The 27202-nt window shown below is 37.1% G+C and overlaps 1 protein-coding gene across 5 annotated transcripts in view; it reads left to right on the top strand.

Annotated features, from left to right (window-relative positions):
- Positions 1–27202, top strand: part of ZFYVE9 (zinc finger FYVE-type containing 9) — a 184930-nt gene that overhangs the window by 105599 nt on the left and 52129 nt on the right. For all 5 annotated transcript variants that reach the window (XM_022575681.3, XM_030760019.2, XM_022575680.3 and 2 more), the window contains 4 exons: positions 1270–1439; positions 7340–7460; positions 11568–11690; positions 13504–13659. In XM_022575681.3, coding sequence (XP_022431389.2) covers positions 1270–1439; positions 7340–7460; positions 11568–11690; positions 13504–13659 — 570 coding nt within the window. The remainder of the gene's footprint in view (positions 1–1269; positions 1440–7339; positions 7461–11567; positions 11691–13503; positions 13660–27202) is intronic.

Below are 27202 nucleotides of genomic sequence, written 5' to 3'. Positions count from 1 at the left end.
CCTTAGTGTTCTTTGCAGGAACTTAGTAAGTGATGAAAATAAGAATTCTTTTTTCTGACCAGCCCATTCTAGTATTGCCTTTTGGAATATATATTGCCATTTTCTCTTTTCATTTTTAATCTGTCCCTGTAAAAATATGAAAATACTGTGTTAGGTACACAGACATTTATAAAATCCAGAACTTTAATTCTGATTATATCATATGATAGGTAGAAAATCATAGGCTCAACTTATTTTAGTTTATTATATCTTTATGATTATGATATTGTCAGATGAAAGGCACTTTGTAAGTTCAGGGGATTATCAATAGTAAAAATAACAAATATTTCCTTAAAATGATCTGTCAAGAAATCTCCCCTGATAATTAAACTCTGTCTTCTTTCATTAATTTTGTATCTTTTTGTCTAGCAATATTCCTTTCCCCTTGTAAAATAGCCCTCCCCTTTTGAAGATCAAAAACTTCTATTGACATTATCATACTCTTCTGAGCTCAGGCTTTCGTTCTTAAAATCTTTATTCTCTTTACTTCATTTGCTGTTTTTGTTGTTCTTCCCTGGTCTCTCTTTGTTTTGGCCGTTTGAATTGATTTTCAAAACTGGATTTAAAGAGATCATTTCGTCAGACTCAGTTTTCCAGCTTTTCCCCATCCTTTTACTAAAATGCAGACTACTGCATTTCACTGTCTGCACTGCCGGATCAGTCTTTTTCTTCTTCAGTTACACTTTAGCCAAAGATCTGGTCAGTTTGCTTCCCAATTCTTACATATCTGTGCCAACTCTTCTTTTATTAATTAATAATTCTTCAACATTCTTCAGGGCATCTTTTGCCTTTTAAAAATACCATATCACTTTTCTAGATATTTTATTCCTACAGAAACCTCATACTTTTAGGAGCTGTGGATGTCTATTTCTAGATATTTTTTCCGGGCTATTAGTTTATTTCCTAGGCACTTCAAACACCTTCCCTAGTTTCTCTGTTAGTGATATGGGACAGAGTATGTGACATAATCATAGGCATATTTAATGCTTTAAAGCGAAGTGTTTTAAATCTTTACATATAAATTACAGAAGTAAGGAGTATATATATATATTTAAATGTGTATTTTTATTAATTTATAACCACTTTTATACAGTTACAATTATATTTAGAAGTATAAAATGCTAAATAGTGATTTCTTTGTACATCTGAGATCGGTGACCTTCTCTTCTTGATGTTAGAAACCCTATCAATGTCACAGTGTTACCTGTTTTATTTTTCTGGCTCCTCAAGTGGCTCAGCCCAGAGAGCAGAGGCGAGTTTGGTTTGCTGATGGGATCTTGCCTAATGGAGAAGTTGCTGATGCAGCCAAATTAACCATGAATGGAACTTCCTCTGCAGGAACCCTGGCTGTGTCACATGACCCAGTCAAGCCAGTAACTACCAGTCCCCTATCAGCAGAGGTAAGAAAACAAAACAGCAACTAAAATTGAGTACTTACTTTACTCAGCACTGTTCTGCCTCTGTCTTGTCTTTTCCTAAGTTGACTGACCTTTCTTTGGAACGCCATAGACTTCAGATACAGCTTAGTGCATGTGTGTGTATGTGTGTGTGCATTCTTGTGTGTGTGTCTAGGGGTAAAATAAATGTGGCAAAACCAGTTGTTCTTGTTTGTTCTGTATTTGGAAGTTTTTTCAGGAGAAAGATCCTTATAAAGGTTCTTCTCAGGTGAGCTCAGTCTACTACTGTAGCAAGAGGCTGTGCTAGAGCGAATCCTGGTCCCTTGATACCTTGGTTTTCAAAGCATATTCCCCAGGTTCTGTGGTAGCTGCCAGGGAGTTGCCGTGGTGAGGAAGGGCCAGGAAATATGAATGTGGCTGAGGAATCCTTCTATTCCTTTGTCTTCAACCCGAGCACCTCTACTTTTTTCTGGTCTGCCTGTTGTGTTTCCAAGTAAGACTTTTAAAAAGGATTCTAAAGCTTAAAAATAAACCACTGACTTAATGGATGGTAGACTCATAATTTACGTAAGGAAACTAGCTTGTGCTGTGATGTCACATTTACTTTGTCTCTATAGGATACACTGGTCACAGTTTGGGGGCTAATTTTCAGAAGGGTCAAATACTAGCTACATTTTTTTGAGTCTGTGAAAGAATAGAGCCACCTAGGACCATAATTGGAAAGTATACATGTAGGATCATTTATACAGTGGGTCCCTTTCTTATTGCTGTTTGCCTCATTGAATATGGTGGTCAAGATTATAATAAGATGATTAGTTCCAACTAAGTATGTGTGTCTGGCTTTTTTTTTTAAATAAAATAAGAGGATCAGAGTTTGGATAAAGTTTTTACTTTTGAAGTTTTCATGGTTACTGTTTATTTACATTTATGTTCAGTAATATTTTTCTAGAAATTTACATAATTTGCGGATTTGGTTATAATTGAAATTGTGCATTATTAAGATTAGATTTATTGACATACAGAGATAAATTTCCTGTTTGGTGAAGGTACATTAAACCATGTTACTGTCTTTAAATATGTCTAAGTCTGTTTTGGGGGATTTTTCTGTGGCCACAGAGGACAGCAGCCAGAACTGTATGACTTGTTCTTCTTTGAATCTATACAATGATTTTGTCAAGAAAATTTCTTTTTTTCTCCAATTGTTTATGTGGAAAAATTTCAAATCCACAGAAGAGTTGCAAGAATAGTACAGTGAACCCCCATATACTCTTCACCCATATTCACCAATTGTTGCCATTTTGCCACATTTACCCCTACACACACACACACACACACACACACACACACACGCACACTGTTTTTTGAGGAACCATTTGAGGATTAGTTGCACTTTATCACTTAATACTTCAGCTCATGTTTCCTAAGAACAAGTGATTTTCTTACGTAAGTACAATATAATTATATGAGAAAGAAATTTAACATATAATTCTATGTATTATCAAATATATAGTCCATATTCAGATTTCCCCAGTTATCCCATGATGTTCTTTATTCTTTCATTTATACACGTGTGTGTGTGTATATATATAAATTTTTTTATTAAAGTCTTTTTTAAAAAATTAGGATACCATCAAGGATCACAATTGCATTTAGTTCTCATGTTTCTTTGATTTTCTTTAATTTAGAACAGTTCTCCCACTTTTTTGTCTTCCACATCATTAACATTTTGGAAGCATTTAGGCCATGTTTGGCATAAAGTCCTTATTTTCTGTTTTCTGGTTTTTTCCTCATGATTTTAGTTTCAGATTAAATATTTTTGGCAAGAATAATACTACCATAAGTGATGGTCATTTCTTAGTGGAACACATCAAGAAGTATCAGTTTGATAATTGGTTAAATTGATGTCTCCTGTGTTTCTCCACTGCAAAAGTAGCTTTTCCTCTTTGCAATTAAAAAGTAAAGTGAGGGGTGATACTTTGAGACTCTGGGTGTCCTGTTCCCCTACAATCTTTCAGTCAATGATTTTACTGTCCTTTATATATATATATATATATACTTTTTAAAGATTTCTTTATTATTTATTTTTGACTGCTTCATGTCTTAGTTGCAACACGTGCAGTCTTCATTGAGGCATGCAGGATCTTTCGTTGTGGCCCCTGCGCTCTTCGTTGTGCGCAGGCTTCTCTCTAGTTGTGGCGTGTGGGCTGCAGGGCATGTGGGCTCTGTAGTTTGCGGCACACAGGCTCTCTAGTTGAGGCGCATGAGATCAGTAGTTGTGGTGCGCAGGCTTAGTTGCCCCGTGGCATGTGGGATCTTAATTCTCTGACCAGGGATCAAACCCGTGTCCCATGCATTGTAAGGCAGATTCTTTACCACTGGACCACCAGGGAAGTCCCCGGATTTTACTGTCCTTTGACAATCTTACCTAAATCAATTATAACTATAGTGTTTATACAGTGATGACTTTTTTCTTTCTACAAAACTTCGTTTACATCTCTTAAATTATATGATAGGTTCTTTTTTTAAAATTTTTATTTATTTATTTATTTTGGGGGGCTGTGCTGGGTCTTCGTTGCTGTGCATGGGCTTTCTCTAGTTGCGGCGAGAGGGGGCTGCTCTTCATTGCTGTGCGCAGGCTTCTCATTGCAGTGGCTTCTCTTGTTGCAGAGCACGGGCTCTAGGATCACAGGCTTCAGTAGTTGTGGCGTGTGGGCTCAGTAGTTGTGGCACGTGGGTTCTGGAGCGCAGGCTCAGTAGTTGTGGCGCATGGGCTTAGTTCCTCCGCGGCATGTGGGATCTTCCTGGACCAGGGCTTGAACCCGTGTCCCCTGCATCGGCAGGCGGATTCTTAACCACTGCACCACCAGGGAAGCCCCTATGATAGGTTCTTAAAGCATAAATGTTTTGAATGAATGAGGAAGCTCTAGTGAATTACTATTATAAGGAAACAAAGTTCAGGTCAGTTTAAGAGAAACAAACAAGTTAGTTATTTTATTTCTGTGCTCTCACATTGTTCAACACTTTATTTTAATATTTATCTGGTAAAATGAGGGAAAACAAATTCTTTAGGGCCAGAGTTGAATATATTTTTCTCATCTTTATGACCTAATAATAGAGTGCCTGGCACTTAAAAGGTGCTCAGTAAATGAAACAACGTCTTTTCATAGATGATATTTAAGTAGAAGCCAGATGACCACTTCTTACAATATCAAAAGGTAGATTTTTGCATCACTAAATAGCAAGTTAGAATAGGTTACTTTATTTCCTATTCTAAATCTAACTTTATTGATTTACTTCAAATCAGTAATGTTTAGCCAATACAATTTTCCACATTTCCTAATAGGACGAAGTACTGAGAACACTGCAAAAATTTTAGCAAAAACCCACTAAAAACTTACAGTCCTAAATTATAGACGGTATAGACAAAAATATAAGACATAGGCATTTTTTTAAATAGTTTCAATTTTTATTCAAGTATAAAATATATATAGCAAAGTACTTAAGGAGCATTAATCTTTAGGAAACACATGATGAACATACATATATGTGTGTGTGTCTCTATATATACATATAGACACACACACCCGTGTAACCACCACCTAGGTAAAGATACACAGAACATTTTTATCACTATAGAAGTTTCCTTCATGCCCTTTTTCTGTCAATACCTGCCCCCTTTCCCCCAAGGTAACCATTATTCGGACTTGTATCACCATAGATTAGTTTTGCCTGTTTTTAAATTTCATATAAATGGAAAAATATATAATGTTTTGTGTCTAGCTTCTTAAACTCTAATACTTAATGAGGTACTTGCCTGGTGGCACAGTGGTTAAGAATCTGCCTGCCAACGCAGGGGACACGGGTTTGAACCCTGGTCCGGAAAGATCCCACATGCCGCAGAGCAGCTAAGCCTGAGCGCCACAACTACTGAGCCTGCGCTCTAGAGCCTGTGAGCCACAGCTACTAAAGCCCGAGTGCCTAGAGTTCATGCTCCACAACAAAGAGAAGCCACTGCAATGAGAAGCCTGCGCACTGCAACAAAGAGTAGCTCCTGCTCATCGCAACTAGAGAAAGCCCGCGCGCAGCAATGAAGACCCAATGCAGCCAATAAATAAATAAATTTATTTTAAAAATACTTAATGAGATTTATCTGTGTTGTGTGCATCAAAAGTAACTATTTTTATTTCTGAGTAATATTCCATCATATGGCTGTACCACAATTTATCTATTTTCCTATTAATGGACATTTGGATTGTTTCCACACTTTGGCTATTTGAGTAAAGCTGCTATAAACATTTTTATACATGTTAAACAGTTTTTTTTTAAATGAGAATCCTATGTATTTAAAAAATTTTTTACTTATTTTATTATTCATCTGGTTGTGCCGGGTCCTAGTTGCGACAGGCGGGCTCCCCAGCTGCAGCTTGTGGGCCCCCCAGTTGCGGCTGGCAGGCTCCCTAGCTGCGGCATGCAAACTCCCAGTTGCAGCATGCATGCGGCACCCAGCCCCCCAGTGGGGGACCAAACCAGGGCCCCTCGCATTGGGAGCACAGAGTCCCAGCCACTGTGCCACCAGGGAAGTCCCTAAACATGTTAAAAAGTTTTTATATGCTTTTCCTTTAACTTCTTAAAAGCTTTCTTTTTTAAAAATGGAAGTATTATTGATTTACAATGTTGTATTAATTTCTGGTGTACAGCAAAGTGATTCCGTTTTATATATATATATATATATATATATTCTTTTTCAGATTCTTTTCCTTTATAGGTTGTTACAAGATACTGAATATAGTTCCATGTACTATACTGTAGGACCTTGTTGTTTATCTATTTTATGTAAACTGGTGTGTATCTGTTAATTCCAAGCTCCTAATTTATCACCCACCCCCCACCCTTCCCCTTTGGTAGCCATAAGTTTGTTTTCTAAGTCTGTGAGTCTGTTTGTAAATAAGTTCATTTGTATCATTTTTTTTTTAGATTCCACATATAAGTGATATATTTGTCTTTCTCTTTCTGGCTTACTTCACTTAGTATGATAATCTCTAGGTCCATCCATGTTGCTACACATGGCATTATTTCCTTCTTTTTTATGGCTGAGTAATATTCCTCTGTGTGTGTGTGTGTGTGTGTGTGTGTACGTGTACGTACCACATCTTCTTTACCCATTCATCTGTCAGTGGATGCTTAGGTTGCTTCCATGCCTTGGCTGTTGTAAATAGTGCTTAAAACTTCTATTTCTTGCTTAAGAAGAATATAGAGCATCATTTTAATAGATCTTTGAGCATACTCTATTAAATTGTTAAGTGGATTTAACCCCACTCAGTGTATTTTGCAACATTATACTTTATTAAGTGTAGTTAATGTGATCTTCATATTAATGAAAAGAAAAATGAACTTGAAGTTTAATTTCATGACAAAGTAAATGAAAACTCCTTCATCAAAGTTAATTATTTTTATTGTGGTAAAAAAGACATAATATAAAATTTACCATTTTAATCATTTTTAATTACATTCACATTGTTGTACAACGGTCACCCCAATTCTCAAGGTTCAGAAATTACAAGATAATATTGGAAGTTTTCTTCTGTTGCCACTGCAAGTTTAAAAAATATTTTTGTTTTATGGCAAAAGAAACCTTGGTAAAGGAAGCTTTAATCCATGTTACAAGATCTTTTCTCTCATTACTATGATTTGATGATGCCAAAAGGAGAAACTATACAATTATAAACATTTTCATAGTATAAGCCCAGTCCTTGGGAAACCACAGGTTAATGAGTATCTTGTGCTCTCTTTCAAAAAGTATGAATATGAAATTTTCACTTAAATTCCCATTTGTAATCTTGAGTTTATTCTGCACAAGTCTTCAACTGTGTGTAATGCTCTCTTTGCTTATTTGCTTTTCCTAGACGGATATTTCTCTATTCTCTGGAAGTATAACTCAGGTTGGAAGTCCTGTTGGCAGTGCAATGAACCTTATTCCTGAAGATGGCCTTCCTCCCATTCTCATCTCCACTGGTGTAAAAGGAGGTATGTGGACTTAGATGTTTAAACAGGGATAGTTATATATGCCAAATGTTGCCTTCTAATTAAGGGAAGGAGACAGAATTCAAGTGATAATCACCTTTCTCTTCTCCAACAAAGAAGGTGACTACTCAGTGCCATGAAAAGCATTGGTGCTGTTACTGATTGTTTTAGAGAAGATATTTATGTTTTTATATTATCATTTCCTATGTTGGAAGGGTGTAATATTATTTTTAATTCCCACTGTGTATAAATGTGGCTTATTGGCAGTTCTTCATATTCCAAAGCGCATAATACTCTGAAGAGTTGCTTATAGTTCTAGGATTAGCCCATATGATACAGTCAGTACATTAATTTAACTTCTTGTTTTGAAGTACAGTACACATTCAGAAATGTGTATATAATAAGTGGAGAGCTCTGAACTTAAGTAGCAATTTTCTGTTAAAAAATATTTTTAGTGAGTCCTGGTAAGAAGCAGAGTTACTAATCAGTCAAAAGAATGCTTACCTTGGGCTTCCCTGGTGGCGCAGTGGTTAAGAATCCACCTGCCAATGCAGGGGACACGGGTTCGAGCCCTGGTCCGGGAAGATCCCACATGCCGCAGAGCAACTAAGCCCATGCACCGCAACTACTGAGCCTGCGCTCTAGAGACCGTGAGCCACAGCTGCTGAAGCCCATGTGCCTAGAGCCCATGCTCTGCAACAAGAGAAGCCATCACAATGAGAAGCCGGCGCACCACAACAAAGAGTAGCCCCCGCTCTCAGCAACTAGAGAAAGCCCGGGTGCAACAATGAAGACCCAATGCAGCAAAAAAGTAAATTAAAAAAAAAAAAAATGCTTATCTTTATGCAAAAGTTTCTTGTTGATAGATCCAGATCAGCATCCAGTCAGTACATTTTCAGGAGATGATTTATCAATAATCTCTCCTCAGTTTTGTCGAGATGGTTTATCAATAATCTCTCCTCAGTTTTGTCCTAGTCTTTTACCTGGTCTCCCTGCCTTCAGTCTTTCTCTCCTTTATTTACTCTTACATATTGGTGCCAGTTATCTTTTTTTTTGAAGTATAGTTGATTTACAATGTTGTGTTAATTTCTGGTGTACAGCAAAGTGATTCAGTTATACATGTATATATATCCTTTTTGATATTATTGTCCATCATGGTTTGTTACAGGATATTGAACATAGTTCCCTGTGCTATACAATAGGACCTGTCGTTTATCCATTCTATATATAATATCAATAGTTTGCATCTGCTAGTCCCAAACTCCCAACCCAACCCTCCCCTGCACTCTCCTCCCCCCTGGCACCTACAAGTCTGTTTTCTATGTCTGTGAGTCTGTTTCTGTTTCATAGATAAGTTCATTTGTGTCATATTTTAGATTCCACATATAAGTGATATCATACGGTATTTGTCTTTCTCTTTCTGACTTACTTGACTTAGTATGATAATCTTTAGGTCCACCCATGTAGCTGCAAATAACATTAGTTCATTCCTTTTTATGGCTTAGTAATATTCCATTGTGTGTGTGTGTGTGTGTGTGTGTGTATACACACACACACACACATACACCACATCTTCTTTATCCATTTGTCTATCGATGGACACTTAGGTTGTTTCCATGTCTTGGCTATTGTAAATAGTGCTACTATGAACATAGGGGTGCATGTATCTTTTCAAATTATAGTTTTTCCCAGGTATATGCTCAGGAGTGGGATTGCTGGATCATATGGCAACTCTTTTTTTAGTTTTTTGAGGAACCTCCATACTGTTCTTCATAGTGGCTTCACCAGTTTACATTCCCACCAACAGTGTAGGAGGGTTCCCTTTTTTCCACACCCTCTCCAGCATTTGTTATTCATAGACTTTTTAATGATGGCCATTCTGACTGATGTGAGGTGGTACCTCATTGTGGTTTTGGTTTGCATTTCTCTAATAACTAGTGATGTTGAGCATCTTTTCATGTGCCTGTTGGCCATCTGTATGTCTTTGGAGAAATGTCTCCTTAGGTCTTCTGCCCATTTTTGATTAGGTTATTTTTTTGATATTAAGCTGTTATGAGCTGTTTGTATATTTTGGAAATTAAGCCCTTGTTGGTTGCATCATTTGCAAATATTTTCTCCCAGTCCGTAGGTTTTCTTTTTGTTTTGTTTATGGTTTCCTTTGCAGTGCAAAAGCTTATAAGTTTGATTAGGCCCAGTTATCTTTTTAAACGTAGGTATTATCATAGATTGTTCTTGCTTAGAATTCAATGGGTTCCCAGTGCCTTCCGTATAAATTACTTACCTTGGCATACAGTGTTCCTTGTAACCTTATCTCAACTTATCTAATTTTATTTCCAGCCAACACCCCGGTACTTTACAGGCATGCTACAGGTTATTTACTGTTTTCTGAATATTCACATTTCATACTTCCGTGCTTTTTCTTATGCTGTGGAATAGTGGGAAGAGAATGGACTTCAGAGCTGGACCAGCCTGAGTTTTAATCCGGTAACAGTCCATTCCAGCTGTATGATCCAGTGGGCAAGTCATTTATCCTCTCTGAATATTTTTCCTGGATTTTTTTTTAAAAATTAGGTAACTATAGCTAATTAAGAGTCATTATGAATAATAAATCAGATGTCATACCTGAAAGTACATAGCAAGAAAATTGGTACAAAGTAGGCATGTAATTAATATTTTTTTAGTCTTTCCTCTGTCTAGAGTAGAATGCCCTTCTATATGCTAGACTCCTTGAATAACTCCTCAACCTTTCAAAATCCATATTAATGGAAAACTTCCCTGAATCCTACCTCGGCTGTCTTTGTAGTAGTGTTTTACATCCTCATTTCTGTTCAAATAGAAATTCTTATAGACTGTTACTATATTAACACATTTTTCATTGTAATTTAGATATTTATAGGTCTGATTCTTTATTCTCTATAGACCATGAATTCCTTCAGCCTGAATTCATGTTTGTGTCTTCTGCTCCTAGCATGGAGCTGGGCCTATATTAGGCTCTCAGTAGTGTTTGCTGAATAATCATACTATCAAATGCAGCTTGCGCCTCAGATAGTTCAATGAACTTTCACATAAAGTTAAGCATTCTTTTGATTGTATAATGCCTTTGCTCCTTTACTAGGACCCTCTAAAAATATTCTTTTGTAAGTAAATTTGCTACTTAGGTTTCAAATTTGGGTTATTTTAATAAATCTTAAATTAATAAGAAATTAAATTGGCCTACTCTGCTGTTAAAATAAGATTTCAGGGTTCCATTTTCATTAAAAGTCACATCCATTAAATCTAATTGTCGAAACCTCTCCTACCAAGAAGCAGCAACTAGTTATCTATTGTATATTCACTTTCTTAAATCATATTACTATGTCTTAACCAGAATTTTGCTGTTTTGTATTCCAGTGGAAAAACTTAATTAAAAAAAATTTTTGAAAGTCACTTAGTATTTCTCTTTTCAGTAAGTATTTTTATTGATAGTGTATACATTTCCAAAATACATTTTGGTTTCTATTGGTCAGTGGGAAATGGTGTTATTTTGTACTGAACTCTTTCTTGACTTAGAGGAATTGTTTCATAAAACCAGTCGCTTATGATACTTTTATTGTCTGGGTGCATTTTTTAAAGTTTGATTTTTTTTAATGGTAAAAAATCTCAACAGTACAAAAGCATATAGAGTAAAAAGTAGGATTCCCCTCTGCTTCAACCCCTAGACATCCTTTCTAGAGGTAACTAGTGTATTATCACTTACTTGTATATAATGGATTATTTTAAATGTTGGTCTTAGAACATGTAATATGTGAAATTCTTATTACGATAGTTGGAGGAGTTTTGTTAGATCAAAGGGTTGTTTTTAGACTGTGGCCTAAACCATTGCGTGGAGAAGTCTATACATAGGATAACCATGTTATCATCCAAACTGGACTAGAGCACTTTTAAGAGTGAAAGGGGCACTATTAATATGCCACTCGGATAGCAGATATAAACCTGTGTTCACCCTGTGAAACCTGTGTACAAATCAATTGCTTATCTCTTTCCTGTGAATAATAAGGCCATTCCTCCAACAGATTTCTGTCCTGATTTGTCTCTTTAACCAATGGCTTACATTGTTTTCTCCCCTTACAGACTATGCTGTAGAAGAGAAACCATCACAGATTTCAGTAATGCAGCAATTGGAGGATGGTGGCCCTGACCCACTTGTATTTGTTTTAAATGCAAATTTGTTGTCAATGGTTAAAATTGTAAATTGTAAGTTGGAAATTTGTTTTTTTAAATTAAAATGAGATACTGAGTCATTAAATTCATTACACGCAAGTATTTTTATGTAGAGCCACATCTTAATGAAAACTGGGTACGGAAGAAGTTGGTTTGTATAAAATTATATATCCCCAAGGACAACTGTTGGACTGATTGAGACTTGCTTTTAGTCAAAGGGGTGAGATAGGTGAATTCTCCATGGAGGAAAGCCAAACGAAACTTGAACTCATCTGAGTTAAGTTCTTCCTGAGATGGGTATGCTAAGTCACAACTCACTACCAGAATAGCTGGAGGTGGATAAATTATCCAGGGGGGTCAATTTACATGCTAGGTTTAAATCCCAGAAACCTTAATCATGGTGCAAAACCTTATTTGGGAGAAGTGTTAACTAACACATAGTAAAACTTCAGTACATCACAATTTAGGATTCAGAAGAAACTTCTCAGTTCTTGGTGCTAGCTTCTTAGGTATCAGAATAAGAGAGAGGATAGTAACCTAGAATCTTGAATCCAGTATGGTATTGGAAAATAGAGAATGCATTTATACTGGATGAATGTTAATAGGCAGAGTTTTGTAGAGAGGAAGGAAGCATTGGGGAACAGTCCTCCAGTTCCCATTATGTATTTCTTTTAAGTTGTCCTTGGAAACCAGAAACACCAATATACTAAATTCTTCAGAGGTTCTGTATAAATGAAATGCAGGTTTCTGGTTTGTTTGCTAATCACACCCTTGTATGTTTGGCCAGCTGCTAATGCTTGCCACCTTTCCTTCTAGGATCATATTTTAAAATAATTTGCTGGAAATTTCAATTTACCCTATCTAGTTTATAAGTTATACTTAGAAAATAGCTAACCTAGAGTTCCTTAAGTGTGCACCATCTTAATATAGTTGGATTGGCACCTCTTGTTTAGGTATATAAAGAAACAATTCACAGAATGAAAGAAAGGAATCTTTTATTAGTGTTGATTTACATCATGATATCCATAATTTTATTTGAACCCTTTTTCAGTTCCATTGGGGATCTTGTTGTGTTGGCATACAAATAATAAAAATATCAAGGATTGAACATTATTTTTGAACTACGTATAGCTTGTGCTGTTGTGACTCCACATAGCCTTAAAGTGAAGAAGTAGAAGTAATTAGTCCAGAAAAGCCATCTGTTTCACTGCTTTTTACCAGATGAAGTCAAGTAAAGTCCTGTTGCTGATTATCTAGAATTTTCTCCCAGGAAAACTATAATTTAAATAGCTAGACTCTTTTAGTCACAGGTTAAATTTAATAAGTCTATATCAAAATATATTTTCTTTAGGCCATAGCCTGAATCCAAGGCTATAATAATTGCTTTTATTGTTTTTCTTGTTTCTAGTTTTAATTATTTCCCTTAGTAAAGTGATTTAATTATACACACACACACACACATAGGTGGGGGAATATATCCTTTAATCATTATAGCTGAGGATGCATAGTTTGGTTTAATTTATTTCATTGTTAATGGAATGTTGTTTCTTTTAATACACCTTTTTATAATAGAAGTTAAAAGTTTTTAGTGCACTTTCTTTCACTATTACTTCTTTTACTTCCCTTCCAGTTGTTTTTCTAAGTGTTTGCTTAGAGCAAGAGGCATTGGTATGCTTTATTTTCTGCAATAGTCCTTTGGCTCAGTGCAGTGACAGTTCACAGCTGAATTATACAGACTCAGTGTGATCTATTTTATTCTTTGGTGTATTATAACAAAGATGTCTGTGCATTTCTTAAGGGTAAGGATTGAAAAGAATGTCTTCATTTCTTTTCATTTCATCTACAGATGTGAACAGGAAGTGCTGGTGTTTCACAACCAAGGGAATGCATGCAGTGGGTCAGTCTGAGATAGTCATTCTTCTACAGTGTCTACCGGATGAAAAGTGCTTGCCGAAGGATATCTTTAACCATTTTGTGCAGCTTTATCGGGATGCTCTGGCAGGTGGGGATACTTTCTGACTTAGTCTGCACCCTTTACAAATGATAAAAAATTTTGGACTCAGATGCAAAATAATAGTCTTAAATTTGGAAACCTGGCATTGGACTTTGGTAGTATTGGCAAGTTAGAACTTGGCATGGTTTTTGGAAGTTATAACTTTTAATACTTTATGTGAAACGTTGTTACTATTTTATAATGGCTAGAATCAGAGTTGTAAGATAATGCATTGACCATGATGTAAGAATATTTTCCTTTGAGTGGCCTAGGGGATATAGTATTGGTATCCGGTAGAAGGAAGCATAATGATAACTTACTACTTCAGTTAACAATATTTATATAATCATAATGTAAATATTCATTTAATTTTCAAGTTTCAAAAACCATTAGCATGGACAACTTTATTATGGTTTCAAAATAAATTGTAAATGTTGTTACCTGTAACAATGTAAAAGTAAATGCATAGCTGTTAGAAGTTGGAAAAGACTAAGGATACTAATATAAAGACATACTATTAAAAGCTGAGAGAGAATTAAGTGTATTATTTGACATTACAAAGTTAACCTTCCGCAGATTTAATAGAGGAGGTAAGAAGTAGTGTAATTGAGCTAAGTGCTCATTTATCATGATAAAAAGTCAAAAAATAATATCTGTAGTTGATAAATAGGGAAAGTGTAGTATAAGAACTAAAGCAAGTGAATAATAAATGAGATTATCCCTGAGAAACAAGGCTGGGGTGGGGTGAGGGTAGCCAAGGTATTACAATTATTTTCATATGTTATTTGATAATGTTTTAATAAATATATTAAAATAATAAATTATTCATACTTTCTGAATGCAGGTAATTCCCCTTGTGGGATTCTATGCCAAAGAAATTATCTGAAATGTAAAATACACTTTGTACATGAAAGTGTTTATTATAGTATTACTTAAATTTAACACAAAAATTTAGAGGCAACCTAAATGCCCAGCTATAGGAAAAAAGTTTAAGTGTGTTATATTTTTTAGATGAATGCATCTTTTTTAGAATATTTTTTAGCTATTAAAAGTAGTATTTTTATGGAAAATGCTCTTGAAATAAGTACAAATGCATGATACAAAGTTTCATCTTTAATGTGGTTATGGCTTATGCATAAAAGATTATGCCTTTATGTCATAATTATGATATTTTAGGTGAAATATTACATGAAGGCAAGGTGCTATGTTAGAAATTGACCACATGATACCTGTGAAGTACAGTTCAGTATTTACTGTTCAGTATTTGTGTCAGTTCCAAAATGTATGGGGTTAATTTGAAGTCATCTGGAGCCTCTAGGCCTAAATTTCATTCCAGAAATTACTTGAAACATTCTTTTTTTCCCCTCAGTTTGAATGTATTCAGATTGCATGTTTATATGGGTTTTTTTGTGTGTGATATGCGGGCCTCTCTCTGTTGTGGCCTCTCCCGTTGCAACGCACAGGCTCCGGACGCACAGGCTCAGCGGCCATAGCTCACAGGCCCAGCCGCTTCGCGGCATGTGGGATCCTCCCGGACCGGGGCACGAACCCGCGTCCCCTGCATCGGCAGGCGGACTCTCAACCACTGTGCCACCAGGGAAGCCCTATATGGGTTTTGAGAGGGCATCAGGGACTAGGGCATGGGAGGTTCATGAATGTCTTGATTAGGAGTTTGTCCTTTATTCTGCAGGCAGTGAGGAGCCATTGAAAGAAATGAATGACATAACCAGATTTGCGTTTTAGAAAGATGACTCTAGAAGCAGTATGAAAATGGATCAAAGTCTGTGTGTCTGGTAGCAGGTAGAGCAGATAAGAAGCAATTACAGTGGATAAACAAACTTAAAGTGGGTGAGCACTAGAATATGGCATAACAATGAAAGATAAACAAACTGCTGATACATGCAGTAACATGGATGAAGTTTCACAGACAGTAATACTGAACAAAAGAAGCCAGACACAAAAAAGTACATATTATGTGGTTACATTTATGTGATTCTCTGGAACAGGCGAAATGAATCTGTGGTGATGGAAATTAGATCATTGTGTGTCTGGGGTGAGGTGTGGGTGCAAGCACTAGAATTGATTGTAGACGGGCCCTGGGAACTCTCTGGGTTGATATAAATGTTCTGTATAGTGATTGGGATAGTGGTTACATGGGTGTTTACATTTTTCAAAACTCATTGAACTGTATAATTAAAATATGTAGGTATTATTCCGTGTAAATAATACCTCAATAAAATTGACTTAAAATTTGTATTGATATAATTGACACATACATTATATTAGTTTCAGGTGTACACTATAATGATTCGATATATGTATGCATTGTGAAATGATCAATAAGTCTGGTTAACATCCATCATCACACATAGTTACAAATGTTGTTTTCTTTGTGATGAAAACTTTTAAGGTCTACTCTCTTAGCAACTTTCAAATATATAGTACATTACTGTTAACTATAGCCACTGTGCTGTACCTACATCCTCAGTACTTATTTATCTTATAACTGGAAGTTTGTGCCTTTGGACTACCTTCACGCATTTCACTTGCCCTTCAACCCTCACCTCTGGTAATCACCAGTCTGTTCCCTGTATCTATGAGTTCAGTGTATGTTTGTTTGTTTGCTTAGATTCTACATATAAGTGAGATCATACAGTATTTGTCTTTCTCTAACTTATTTCACTTAGCATGATGCCCTCAAGGTATATATGTGTTGTGGAAAATGACAGGATTTCCTTCTTTTTAATGACAATAATATTCCATTGAATGTACATACCATGCTTTCTTTATCCATTCATCCATCAACACTTAAGTTACTTCCATGTCTTGGCTGTTAAAAATAATACTGCAGTGAACGTGGGGGTGTGGATATCTTTCCTAGTTAGTGTTTTCATTTCCTTCAGATAAATACCCAGAAGTGGAATTGAAGGATCATATGGTAGTTCTATTTTTAATTTTTTGAGAAACCTCCATACTGTTCCATAGTGGCTGCACCAATTTATATTCCCACAAACAGTATACTAGGGTTCCCTTTTCTCCACATCCTTGCCAACGTTTGTTATTTTTAAATTGATTTTAAAAAAAGCTATTGTCAAGATCCAGTAAGAAATTAGGATATTACCAATAATGGCAGTGGGAATAAAGAGTATTGAAGAGATATAAAAGAGTGATGCCTCAGTTCAATAAGATTTCCTAACTAATTGGATGTGAGGAGTGAGAGGGGACAAGTCAAAGTTGGCTTTAGATTTCTGGCTTGAGCACCTGAGTGGACTTCGTTCTTATTCATTGAGGCAGTGAATAGAGGAAGAAGAACAGATCTGGCAGAGGAGTGGGAGATGAGTTCTTCGTTCAGTGTGTTGGATTTCAAATAATGGCAACAGATGGTAATATGTAAATGAAAGATGAATACATAAATAGAGCCTTCAGGAGGTAGATCTGGGCTAAAATACAGATGTGGAAGACCGCATTTTTGTGATAGTTTTAAACTATGGCTGTGAATGGGATAGGCCAGTGTGAAGAGACTAGATCTATGAATGGAACTCCAAGAAATACCAACAAGGAAAGGATGTGAATCATTACATGAGTCATAAAAATATGTGTTTACCATAAATGGTTACTCATCTTTTAAAAGTATCCTTATATATCAATAGAGTGCATTTTGAACTAGCATATTGAAATGCAAAAATACTACAACAAAAATCACTTGGAACTGATAGTAAGACTAAGTAAGACTAAGGTCAGACTGTAATACATCTAAGCTGTATTAAATGTTATCTATGAGGTGAGGGCATATATGAACATATCTAAGTAAATAGTATTTTAAGCAATGAGTGAGCTGTAAGGCTCTCTCTCTGTCTCTCTCCTTGAAAAGGAATCATTTCACAGCTTACAAAATATTGGAGCTAGTAGGGAACTTACATTATCTAGTATAATGCTTCATTTTTCAGATGAAGAAAGTGAGATCTAGAAGTGTTAAATGGCTTGCTCAAATCACAGACCTAGTTGGTGACAGAATTAGGACTAAAGTATTCTATGAATTATGTCAGTTGCCTATGTGTGTATATTAATAGTATAGCAGTTTTTTAAAAACAGATATGGATAATACATATGTACTATGCCTATTTTATTAAGAATCCCATGTGTAGATAATCAGGGTAGAAGCTTAGTATATTATTTCACTGTGATTTTTGTATGAACTTCCATGAACTCTCTTTATAATATTTTTACAGATTTTTAATCTAAACTACATGTATTAATAATAATATGTGTGTATGTATATATATATGTCTATGTATGTTTCTCATTTAGTATATATAAAAATTTTTTTTTACATGTCATTGCTTATGCTTTCCACAGTGAGGGGAAAAATGGTATTTTGTGAAAAATAACATTCTGAGAGTTTCAGGGTGCCTTCTGGATAATGTAGTGCCATGGGAGGTTCTAGATTGTATATTATTTCTCCCCTCCCTTACTCTGTGTTTTTTATTTTTTTAACATCTTACTGGAGTATAATTGCTTTACAATGTTCTGTTAGTTTCTGCTGTATAACAAAGTGAATCATCTATATCTATACATATATCCCCATATCCCCTCCCTCCTGTGCCTCCCTCCCACCCTCCCTATCCCACCCCTTTAGGTGATCACAAAACACTGAGCTGATCTCCCTGTGCGATGCAGCTGCTTCCCACTAGCTATCTATTTTACATCATTTAGTAGTGTATATATTGTCCATACCACTCTCTCACTTCATCCCAGCTTATGCTCTCCCCACCATCCCCTGTGTCCTGAAGTCCATTCTCTACGTCTGCATATTTATTCCAGTCCTGCCCCTGGGTTCATCAGAATCATTTTTTTTAGATTCCATATATATGTGTTAGCATACAGTATTTGTTTTACTCTTTCTGACTTACTTCACTCTGTATGACAGACTCTAGTTCCATCCATCTCACTACAAATAACTCAATTTCGCTTCTTTTTATGGCTGAGTAATATTCCATTGTATATATGTGCCACATGTTCTTTATCCATTCTTCTGTCGATGGACACTTAGGTTACTTCCATGTCCTGGCTATTGTAAATAGTGCTGCAATGAACATTGTGGTACATGTCTCTTTTTAAATTATGCTTTTCTCAGGGTATATGCCCAGTAGTGGGATTGCTGGGTCATATGGTAGTTCTATTTTTAGTTTTTTAAGGAACCCCCATACTGTTCTCCATAGTGGCTGTATCAATTTGCATTCCCACCAACCGTGCAAGAAGTTTCCCTTTTTTCCACACCCTCTCCAGCATTTATTGTTTGTAGATTTTTTGATGATGGCCATTCTGACTGGTGTGAGGTGATACCTCATTGTGGTTTTGATTTGCATTTGTTTAATGATTAGTGATGTTGAGCACCCTTTCATGTGTTTGTTGGCAATCTGTATATCTTCTTTGGAGAAATATCTATTTAGGTTTTACACCCATATTTGGATTGGGTTGTTTTTTTTTTTGATATTGAGCTGTGTGAGCTACTTGTATATTTTGGAGATTAATCCTTTGTCAGGTGCTTCGTTTGCAAATATTTTCTCCTGTACTGAGGGTTATCTTTTCATCTTCTTTATGGTTTCCTTTGCTGTGTAAAAGCTTTTAAGTTTCATTAGGTCCAATTTGTTTATTTTTGGTTTTATTTCCATTTCTGTAGGAGGTGGGTCAAAAAGGATCTTGCTGTGATGTATATCATAGAGTGTTCTGCCAATGTTTTCCTCGAAGAGTTTTATAGTGTTTGGCCTTACATTTAGGTCTTTAATCCATTTTGAGTTTATTTTTGTATATGGTGTTAGGAAGTGTTCTAGTTTCATTCTTTTACATGAAGCTGTCCAGTTTTCCCAGCACCACTTATTGAAGAGGCTGTATTTTCTCCATTGTATAATCTTGCCTCCTTTATCAAAGATAAGGTGACCATATGTGTGTGGGTTTATCACTGAGTCTTCTATCCTGTTCCATTGATCTATATTTCTGTTTTTGTGCCAGTACCATATAGTCTTGATTACTGTAGCTTTGTAGTATAGTCTGAAGTCAGGGAGCCTGATTCCTCCAGGTCTGTTTTTCTTTCTCAAGATTGCTTTGGCTATTCGGGGTCTTTTGTGTTTCCATACAAATTGTAAAATTTTTTGTTCTAGTTCTGTGAAAAATGCCATTGGTAGTATAGTCATTTTCACAATGTTGATTCTTCTAGTCCAAGAACATGGTACATTTCTCCCTCTGTTTGTGTCGTCTTTAATTTCTTTCATCATTGTCTTATGGTTTTCTGCATACAGGTCTTTTGTCTCCTTAGGTAGGTTTATTCCTAGGTATTTTACTCTTTTAGTTGCAGTGGTAAATGGGAGTGTTTCCTTAATTTCTTTCAGATATTTTGTAATTAGTGTATAGGAATGCAAAATATTTCTGTGCATTAATTTTGTCTCCTGCTGCTTTACCAAATTCATTGATTAGCTCTAGTAGCTTTCTGGTAGCATCTTTAGGATTCTCTATGTATAGTATCATGTCATCTGCAAGCAGTGACAGTTTACGTCTTCTTTTCCGATTTGGATTCCTTTTATTTCTTTTTCTTCTATGATTGCCGTGGCTAAAAATTCCAAAACTATGTTGAATAAAAGCGGTGAGAGTGGGCAGCCTTGCCTTGTTCCTAATCTTAGAGGAGATGGTTTCAGTTTTCCACCATTGAGAATGATGTTGGCTGTGGGTTTGTCATATATGGCCTTTATTATGTTGAGGTAGGTTCCCTCCCTGCCCACTTTCTGCAAAGTTTTTATCATAAATGGGTGTTGAATTTTGTCAAAAGCTTTTTCTGCATCTATTGAGATTATTGTATGGATTTTATCCTTCAGTTTGTTAATATCGTGTATCACATCAATTGATTTGCATATATTGAAGAATCCTTGCATTCCTGGGATAAACCCCACTTGATCATGGTGTATGATCCTTTTAATGTGCTATTGGATTCTATTTGCTAGTATTTTGTTGACAATTTTTGCATCTATGTTCATCAGTGACATGGGCTTGTAGTTTTCTTTTTTCTTTTTTTTTTTTTGCAGTACGTGGGCCTCTCACTGCTGTGGCCCCTCCCGTTGCGGAGCACAGGCTCCGGAAGCACAGGCTCAGCAGCCATGGCTCACGGGCCCAGCCGCCCCGCAGGCTGTGGAATCCTCCCGGACCGGGGCACAAACCCGGGTCCCTTGCATCGGTAGGCAGACTCTCAACCACTGCACCACCAGGGAAGCCCTGTAGTTTTTTTTTTGTGTGACATCTTTGTGTGGTTTTCATATCAGGGTGATGGTGGCCCTGTAGAATGAGTTTGGGAGTGTTCCTCCCTGTGCTATATTTTGGAAGAGTTTGAGAAGGATAGGTGTTAGCTCTTCTCTAAATGTTTGATAGAATTTTCCTGTGAAGCCATCTGGTCCTGGCCTTTTGTTTGCTGGAAGATTTTTAATCACAGTTTCAATTTCAGTGCTTGTGATTGGTCTGTTCATATTTTCTATTTCTTCCTTGTTCAGTCTTGGAAGATTGTACTTCTCTAAGAATCTGTCCATTTCTTCCAGGTTGTCCATTTTATTGGCATATGGTTGCTTGTAGTAATCTCTCATGATCCTTTGTATTTCTGCAATGCCAGTTGTTACTTCTCCTTTTTCAATTCTAATTCTGATGATTTGAGTATTCTCCCATTTTTTCTTGATGAGACTGGCTAAAGTTTTATCAATTTTGTTTATCTTCTCAAAGAACCAACTTTTAGTTTTATTGATCTTTGCTATTGTGCCTTCATTCCTTCTTCATTTATTTATAATCTGATCTTTATGATTTCTTTCCTTCTGCTAACTTTGGGGTGTGTTCTTCTTTCTCTAATTGCTTTAGGTGTAAGGTTAGGTTGTTTATTTGAGATGTTCCTTGTTTCTTGAGATAGGATTGTATTGCTATAAACTTCCCTCTTAGAACTGCTTTTGCTGCATCCCATAGGTTTTGGGTCGTCGTGTTTTCATTGTCATTTGTGCATCCCGTAGGTATTGGGTTGTCATGTTTTCATTGTCATTTGTTTCTAGGTATTTTTTGACTTTCTCTTTTATTTCTTCACTCATATCTGGGTTATTTAATAGCATATTGTTTAGCCTCCATTTGTTTGTATTTTTTACAGTTTTTTTCCTGTAATTGATATCTAGTCTCATAACATTGTGGTCGGAAAAGATACTTGATACGATTTCAGTTTTCTTAAATTTACTGAGGCTTGATTTGTGTCCCAAGATATTATCTATCCTGGAGAATGTTCCATGTGCACATGAGAAGAAAGTGAATTCTGTTGGTTTTGGATGGAATGTCCTATAAATATCAATTAATTGCACCTGGTCTAATGTGTCATTTAAAGCTTGTGTTTCCTTATATATTTTCATTTTGGATGATCTGTCCATTGGTGAAAGTGGGGTGTTAAAGTCCCCTACTATGATTGTGTTACTGTCGATTTACCCCTTTATGGCTGTTAGCATTTGCCTTATGTATTGAGGTGCTCCTATGTTGGGTGCATAAATATTTACAATTGTTATACCTTCTTCTTGGATTGATCCCTTGATCATTATGTAGTGTCCTTCTTTGTCTCTTGTAGTAGTCTTTATTTTAAAGTCCATTTTGTCTGATATGAGTATTACTACTCCAACTTTTTTTTGATTTCCATTTGCATGGAATATCTTTTTCCATCCCCTCACTTTCAGTCTGTATGTGTCCCTAAGTCTGAAGTGGGTCTCTTGTAGACAGCATATATATGGGTCTTGTTTTTGTGTCCATTCAGCCAGTCTGTGTCTTTTGGTTGGAGCATTTAATCCATTTACATTTAAGGTAATTATCAATATGTATGTTCCTATTACCATTTTCTTAATTGTTTTGGGTTTGTTATTGTAGGTCTTTTCCTTCTATTGTGTTTCCTGCCTAGAGAAATTCCTTTAGCATTTGTTGTAAAGGTGGTTTGGTGGTGCTGAATTCTGTTAGCTTTTGCATGTTTGTAAAGGTTTTAATTTTTCCATCGAAGCTGAATGAGATCCTTGCTGGGTAGAGTAATCTTGGTTGTAGGTTTTTCCCTTTCATCACTGTAAATGTGTCCTGCCAGTCCCTTCTGGCTTGCAGAGTTTCTGCTGAAAGATCAGCTGTTAACCTTATGGGGATTCCCTTGTGTGTTATTTGTTGCTTTTCCCTTGCTGCTTTTAATATTTTTTCTTTATATTTAATATTTGATAGTTTGATTAATATGTGTCTTGGTGTGTTTCTCCTTGGATTTATCCTGTATGGGACTCTCTGCACTTCTTGGACTTGATTATTTCCTTTCCCATATTAGGGAAGTTTTCAAATATAATCTCTTGAAATATTTTCTCAGACCCTTTCTCTTCTTTTTCTGGGACCTCTATAATTCAAATGTTGGTGCTTTTAATGTTGTCCCAGAGGTCTCTGACACTATCCTCAATTCTTTTCATTCTGTTTTCTTTATTCTGCTCTGCAGCAGTTATTTCCACTATTCTATCTTCCAGATCACTTATCCGTTCTTTTGCCTCAGTGATTCTGCTATTGAATCCTTCTAGAGTGGTTTTAATTTCATTTATTGTGTTATTCATCATCGTTTCTTTGCTCTTTATTTCTTCTAGGTACTTGTTAAACATTTCTTGTATTTTCTCCATTCTGTTTCCTAGATTTTGGATCATCTTTACTATCATTACTCTGAATTCTTTTTCAGGTAGACTCCCTATTTCCTTTTCATTTGTTTGGTCTGGTGGGTTTTTACCTTGCTCCTTCATCTGCTGCATATTTCTCTGTCTTCTCATTATGTTTAACTTACTGTTTTTGGGGTCTCCTTTTCGCAGGCTGCAGGTTCATAGTTCCTGTTATTTTTGGTGTCTTCCCCCAGTGTGTGAGGTTGGTTCAGTGGCTTGTGTAGGCTTCCTGGTGAGGGGGACTGGTGCCTGTGTTCTGGTGGGTAGGGTGGATCTTGTCCTTCTGGTGGGCAGGGCTGCATCCGGTGGTGTGTTTTGGGGCATCTGTGAACTTAGTATGACTTTAGGCAGCCTCTCTGCTAATGGGTGGTGTTGTATTCCTGTCTTGCTAGTTGTTTGACATGGGGCATCCAGCACTGGAGCTTGCTGGCCATTGGGTGGAGCTCTGTCTTAGTGTTGAGATGGAGATCTCTGGGAGAGCTCTTGCCAATTGATATTACTTCAGGCCGGGAGGTCTCTGGTGGTCCAGTGTCCTGGACTCAGCTCTCCCACCTTGCAGGCTCAGGCCCAACATCTGCCCAGAGCACCAAGACCCTGCCAGCCACATGGCTTGGAAGAAAAGGAAGAAAAGAAAATGAACAGATAAAACCCCAAAACAAATGTTAAAAGCAAAACAAAACAGACAAAATCATAGAAAGTAACATACACATGCACACTCACAAAAGGAGAAAAAAGGAAAAAAAAAAAAAAGGAAAAAAACCAATAAACAAACCCACCAATGATAACAAGCACTAAAAACTAAACTAAGATAAACATAAAACCGAAAACAAGTCAGATGCAGAAAGCAAATCCCAAGTCAGCAGTTGCTCCCAAAGTCCACCACCTCAATTTTGGGAACATTGATTGTCTATTCAGGTGTTCCACAGCTGCAGGGTTTATCAAGTTGATTGTGGGGATTTAATCCACTGGTCCTGAGGCTGCACGGAGAAATTTCCCTTACTCTTCCGTGTTCACACAGCTCCTGGGGTTCAGCTTTGGTTTTGACCCTGTCTCTGCACGTAGGCCACCCTCAGGCATCTGTTCCCCGCCCAGACTGGAGGGGGTTAAAGCAGTGGCTGATTAGGGCTCTCTTGCTCACTCAGGCTGGGGAGAGGGAGGGGTACGGTAGTCATAGTTGGAATGTGGGACGAGCCTGCGGCAGCAGAGGCTGCCATGATCTTGCAACAGCGTGAAGTGCACCATGTGTTCTCCCAGGGAAGTTGTCCCTGGATCACAGGACTGTGGCAGTGGCGTGCTGCACAGGCTCCCGGGAGGGGTGTGGGAAGTGACCTGCAGTTGCACACAGGATTCTTGGTGGCAGCAGAAGCAGCGTTAGCAGTCCATGCCCGTCTCTGGGGTCTGAAATGATAGCCGTGGCTCACGCCCATCTCTGAAGCTCACTTAGGTGGTGCTCTGCCATCTGTGGGCATATGGAGCAGGAAGCCCCTCTCCTTGCACACCCCGAAACAATGGTCTTTGGCCTCTCCAGCAGCTGAAGACTTTTTCCCAGCCTCCCTCCCAGCTAGCTAGCCCCCCTTCAGGATGTCTTCACGCAGGCAGCCAGCACCAGTCCTCTCCCTGCGGTCTGATCTCCAAAGCCCAAGCCTCAGCTTCCAGCCCCTACCCGCTCTGGTGGGTGAGCAGACAAGCAGTCTCAGGCTGCTGAGTGCTGGTTGGCACTGATCTCTGTGCAGGAATCTCTCCACTTTGCCCTCAGCACCCCTATTGCTACACTCTCCTCCGTGGCTCCAAAGCTTCCCCCCCGCCCACCCGCCATCCCTGCCAGTGAAGGGACTTCCTAGTGTGTGGAAACTTTTCCTCCTTCACAGCTCCCTCCCAGAGGTTTAGGTCCCATCCCTATTCTTTTGTCTCTATTTATTCTTTTTTCTTTTGCCCTATCCAGGTACTTGGGGATTTTGTTGCCTTTTGGGAAGTCTGAGGTTTTTTTCCCAGTGTTCAGTAGGTGTTCTGTAGGAGTTGTTCCACATGCAGATGTATTTTTGATGTATTTGTGGGGAGGAAGGTGATCTCCACATCTTACTCCTGCATCTTGAAGGTCTCCTCCTCCGTGTTTTACTCTCATGTTTTGCAAACAGACATTCAGAACATGAATTTGAATGAATTGTTATCTATCAGATTATTTTTTTGGAGTTAATCTCTGGTTATTTCCCTCTCTTACTCAAAAACCTTTATTGGCTTTGTGTTGCCTTTAGAATAAACTGTGTACTCTGATATTCAGTGCTCTACATAATCTGATTCTATATTTCCAGTCTCATTTCCCACTAGTAGTCTCCCCATACTTACAGTGAAGCCAAACTAAACATTTCTTGGTTTGTTGTATACTTTGATGATTTCCTCCTTCTTTACCTGTGATCCTGATGCCCCCCCCACACCATGCTATTTCCCGAAACCCCAACTATCTATATCCTATCAGTTCTCTTAAGTTGTATCAATGACCACTTTCTCCATGAGTTCTCCCCTGATGATCTTCCCAGATAGAAGCAATTTCTTCTTCTGAATGCATTTAATTATCTTTAAAAACTATTTGGTATGTAGAAAAGTGTATAAGCATATATATTAGTAATTGTTCAAGTTGTAAAGCCTAATAACTAAATAACCACCCACAAATGAAATACCCAATTTGGGAGATAAAAATGACTAATCCACTGAAACTCTCCTTTTTCTTTCCTGATTACATCTTCCTTCCAGACTTCCCATCCTCAACCCCTAGGGTAACCATTGTCTTTAATCTTGTGTTATACTTTTCTTGCTTTTTTTTTTTTTTTTTTTTTTACGGTACACGGGCCTCTCACTGCTGTGGCCTCTCCCTTTGCGGAGCACAGGCTCCGGACGCGCAGGCTCAGCGGCCATGGCTCACGGGCCCAGTCGCTCCGCGGCATGTGGGGTCTTCCTGGACCGGGGCACAAACCCGCGTCCCCTGCATCAGCAGGCGGACTCTCAACCACTGCGCCACCAGGGAAGCCCCCTTTTCTTGCTTTTTAAAAATAATTTTATCACAAATGTTTGCATCTCTAAGGATTATAATATATTACTTCGTATGTTTGTGAACTTTATACATATGTGATCACACTGTACACATTTTATGTGCTTTGTTTTTTTCACTCTACCATATGTTTCTGTCATTCATTCATGCCTCTAGTTCATTCATTTTCAGGCTACTGTTTTATATGAACTACATAAATTTACCACAGTTTATTCTCTTTATGATGAACAGTTTGCTCTTCTTACTAGTTTACTGTTTTTCAGGTATGTTCTTTAAATTTTTTTGTACATGTATACTTATGAGTATAAGTTTATAAAGTATGGATTTCTTCAACTTTATTAGATGGTGTTAAATTATTTCCCAGAGAGGTTTTCCAGTTTTTATCTATCTGTCCCCATCTTCAGTGTATAAGAGTTGCCAACATTTGATATTATGAGAGTTTTAATTTTTGCCAGTCTGGTGGATATAAAACGGTGTCTCATTTTGAATTGCATTTCACTAACTATTATGTTCATATATTTATAAGCCATGTACATTTTGTATTCTGTGACAAATATGTCCCTGTTTATGTCTTTTACTCATGTTTCTATTATGTTAGCATTTTCTTTGGGATTCCTTTAATTTTTTCAACATAAACACTCAACTATGACCTTTTTCTGACAGAGTTAAGTTATTCAGTATGTATTAGCTTTCTATTACTATATTTCTAAGCCACAAACTTAGTGGCTTGAAACAACACAAATTATTATCTCATAGTTTCCATAGGTAAGGAGTCCAGGCACAGCTTAGC

The sequence above is a fragment of the Delphinapterus leucas genome, chromosome 1 (assembly GCF_059928025.1).
Source record: "Delphinapterus leucas isolate spDelLeu-1000000601 "Yukka" chromosome 1, BTC_Dleu_Yukka2, whole genome shotgun sequence".
NCBI classification, from domain to species: domain Eukaryota; kingdom Metazoa; phylum Chordata; class Mammalia; order Artiodactyla; family Monodontidae; genus Delphinapterus; species Delphinapterus leucas.
This window is presented reverse-complemented; position numbering and strand designations above follow the sequence as displayed.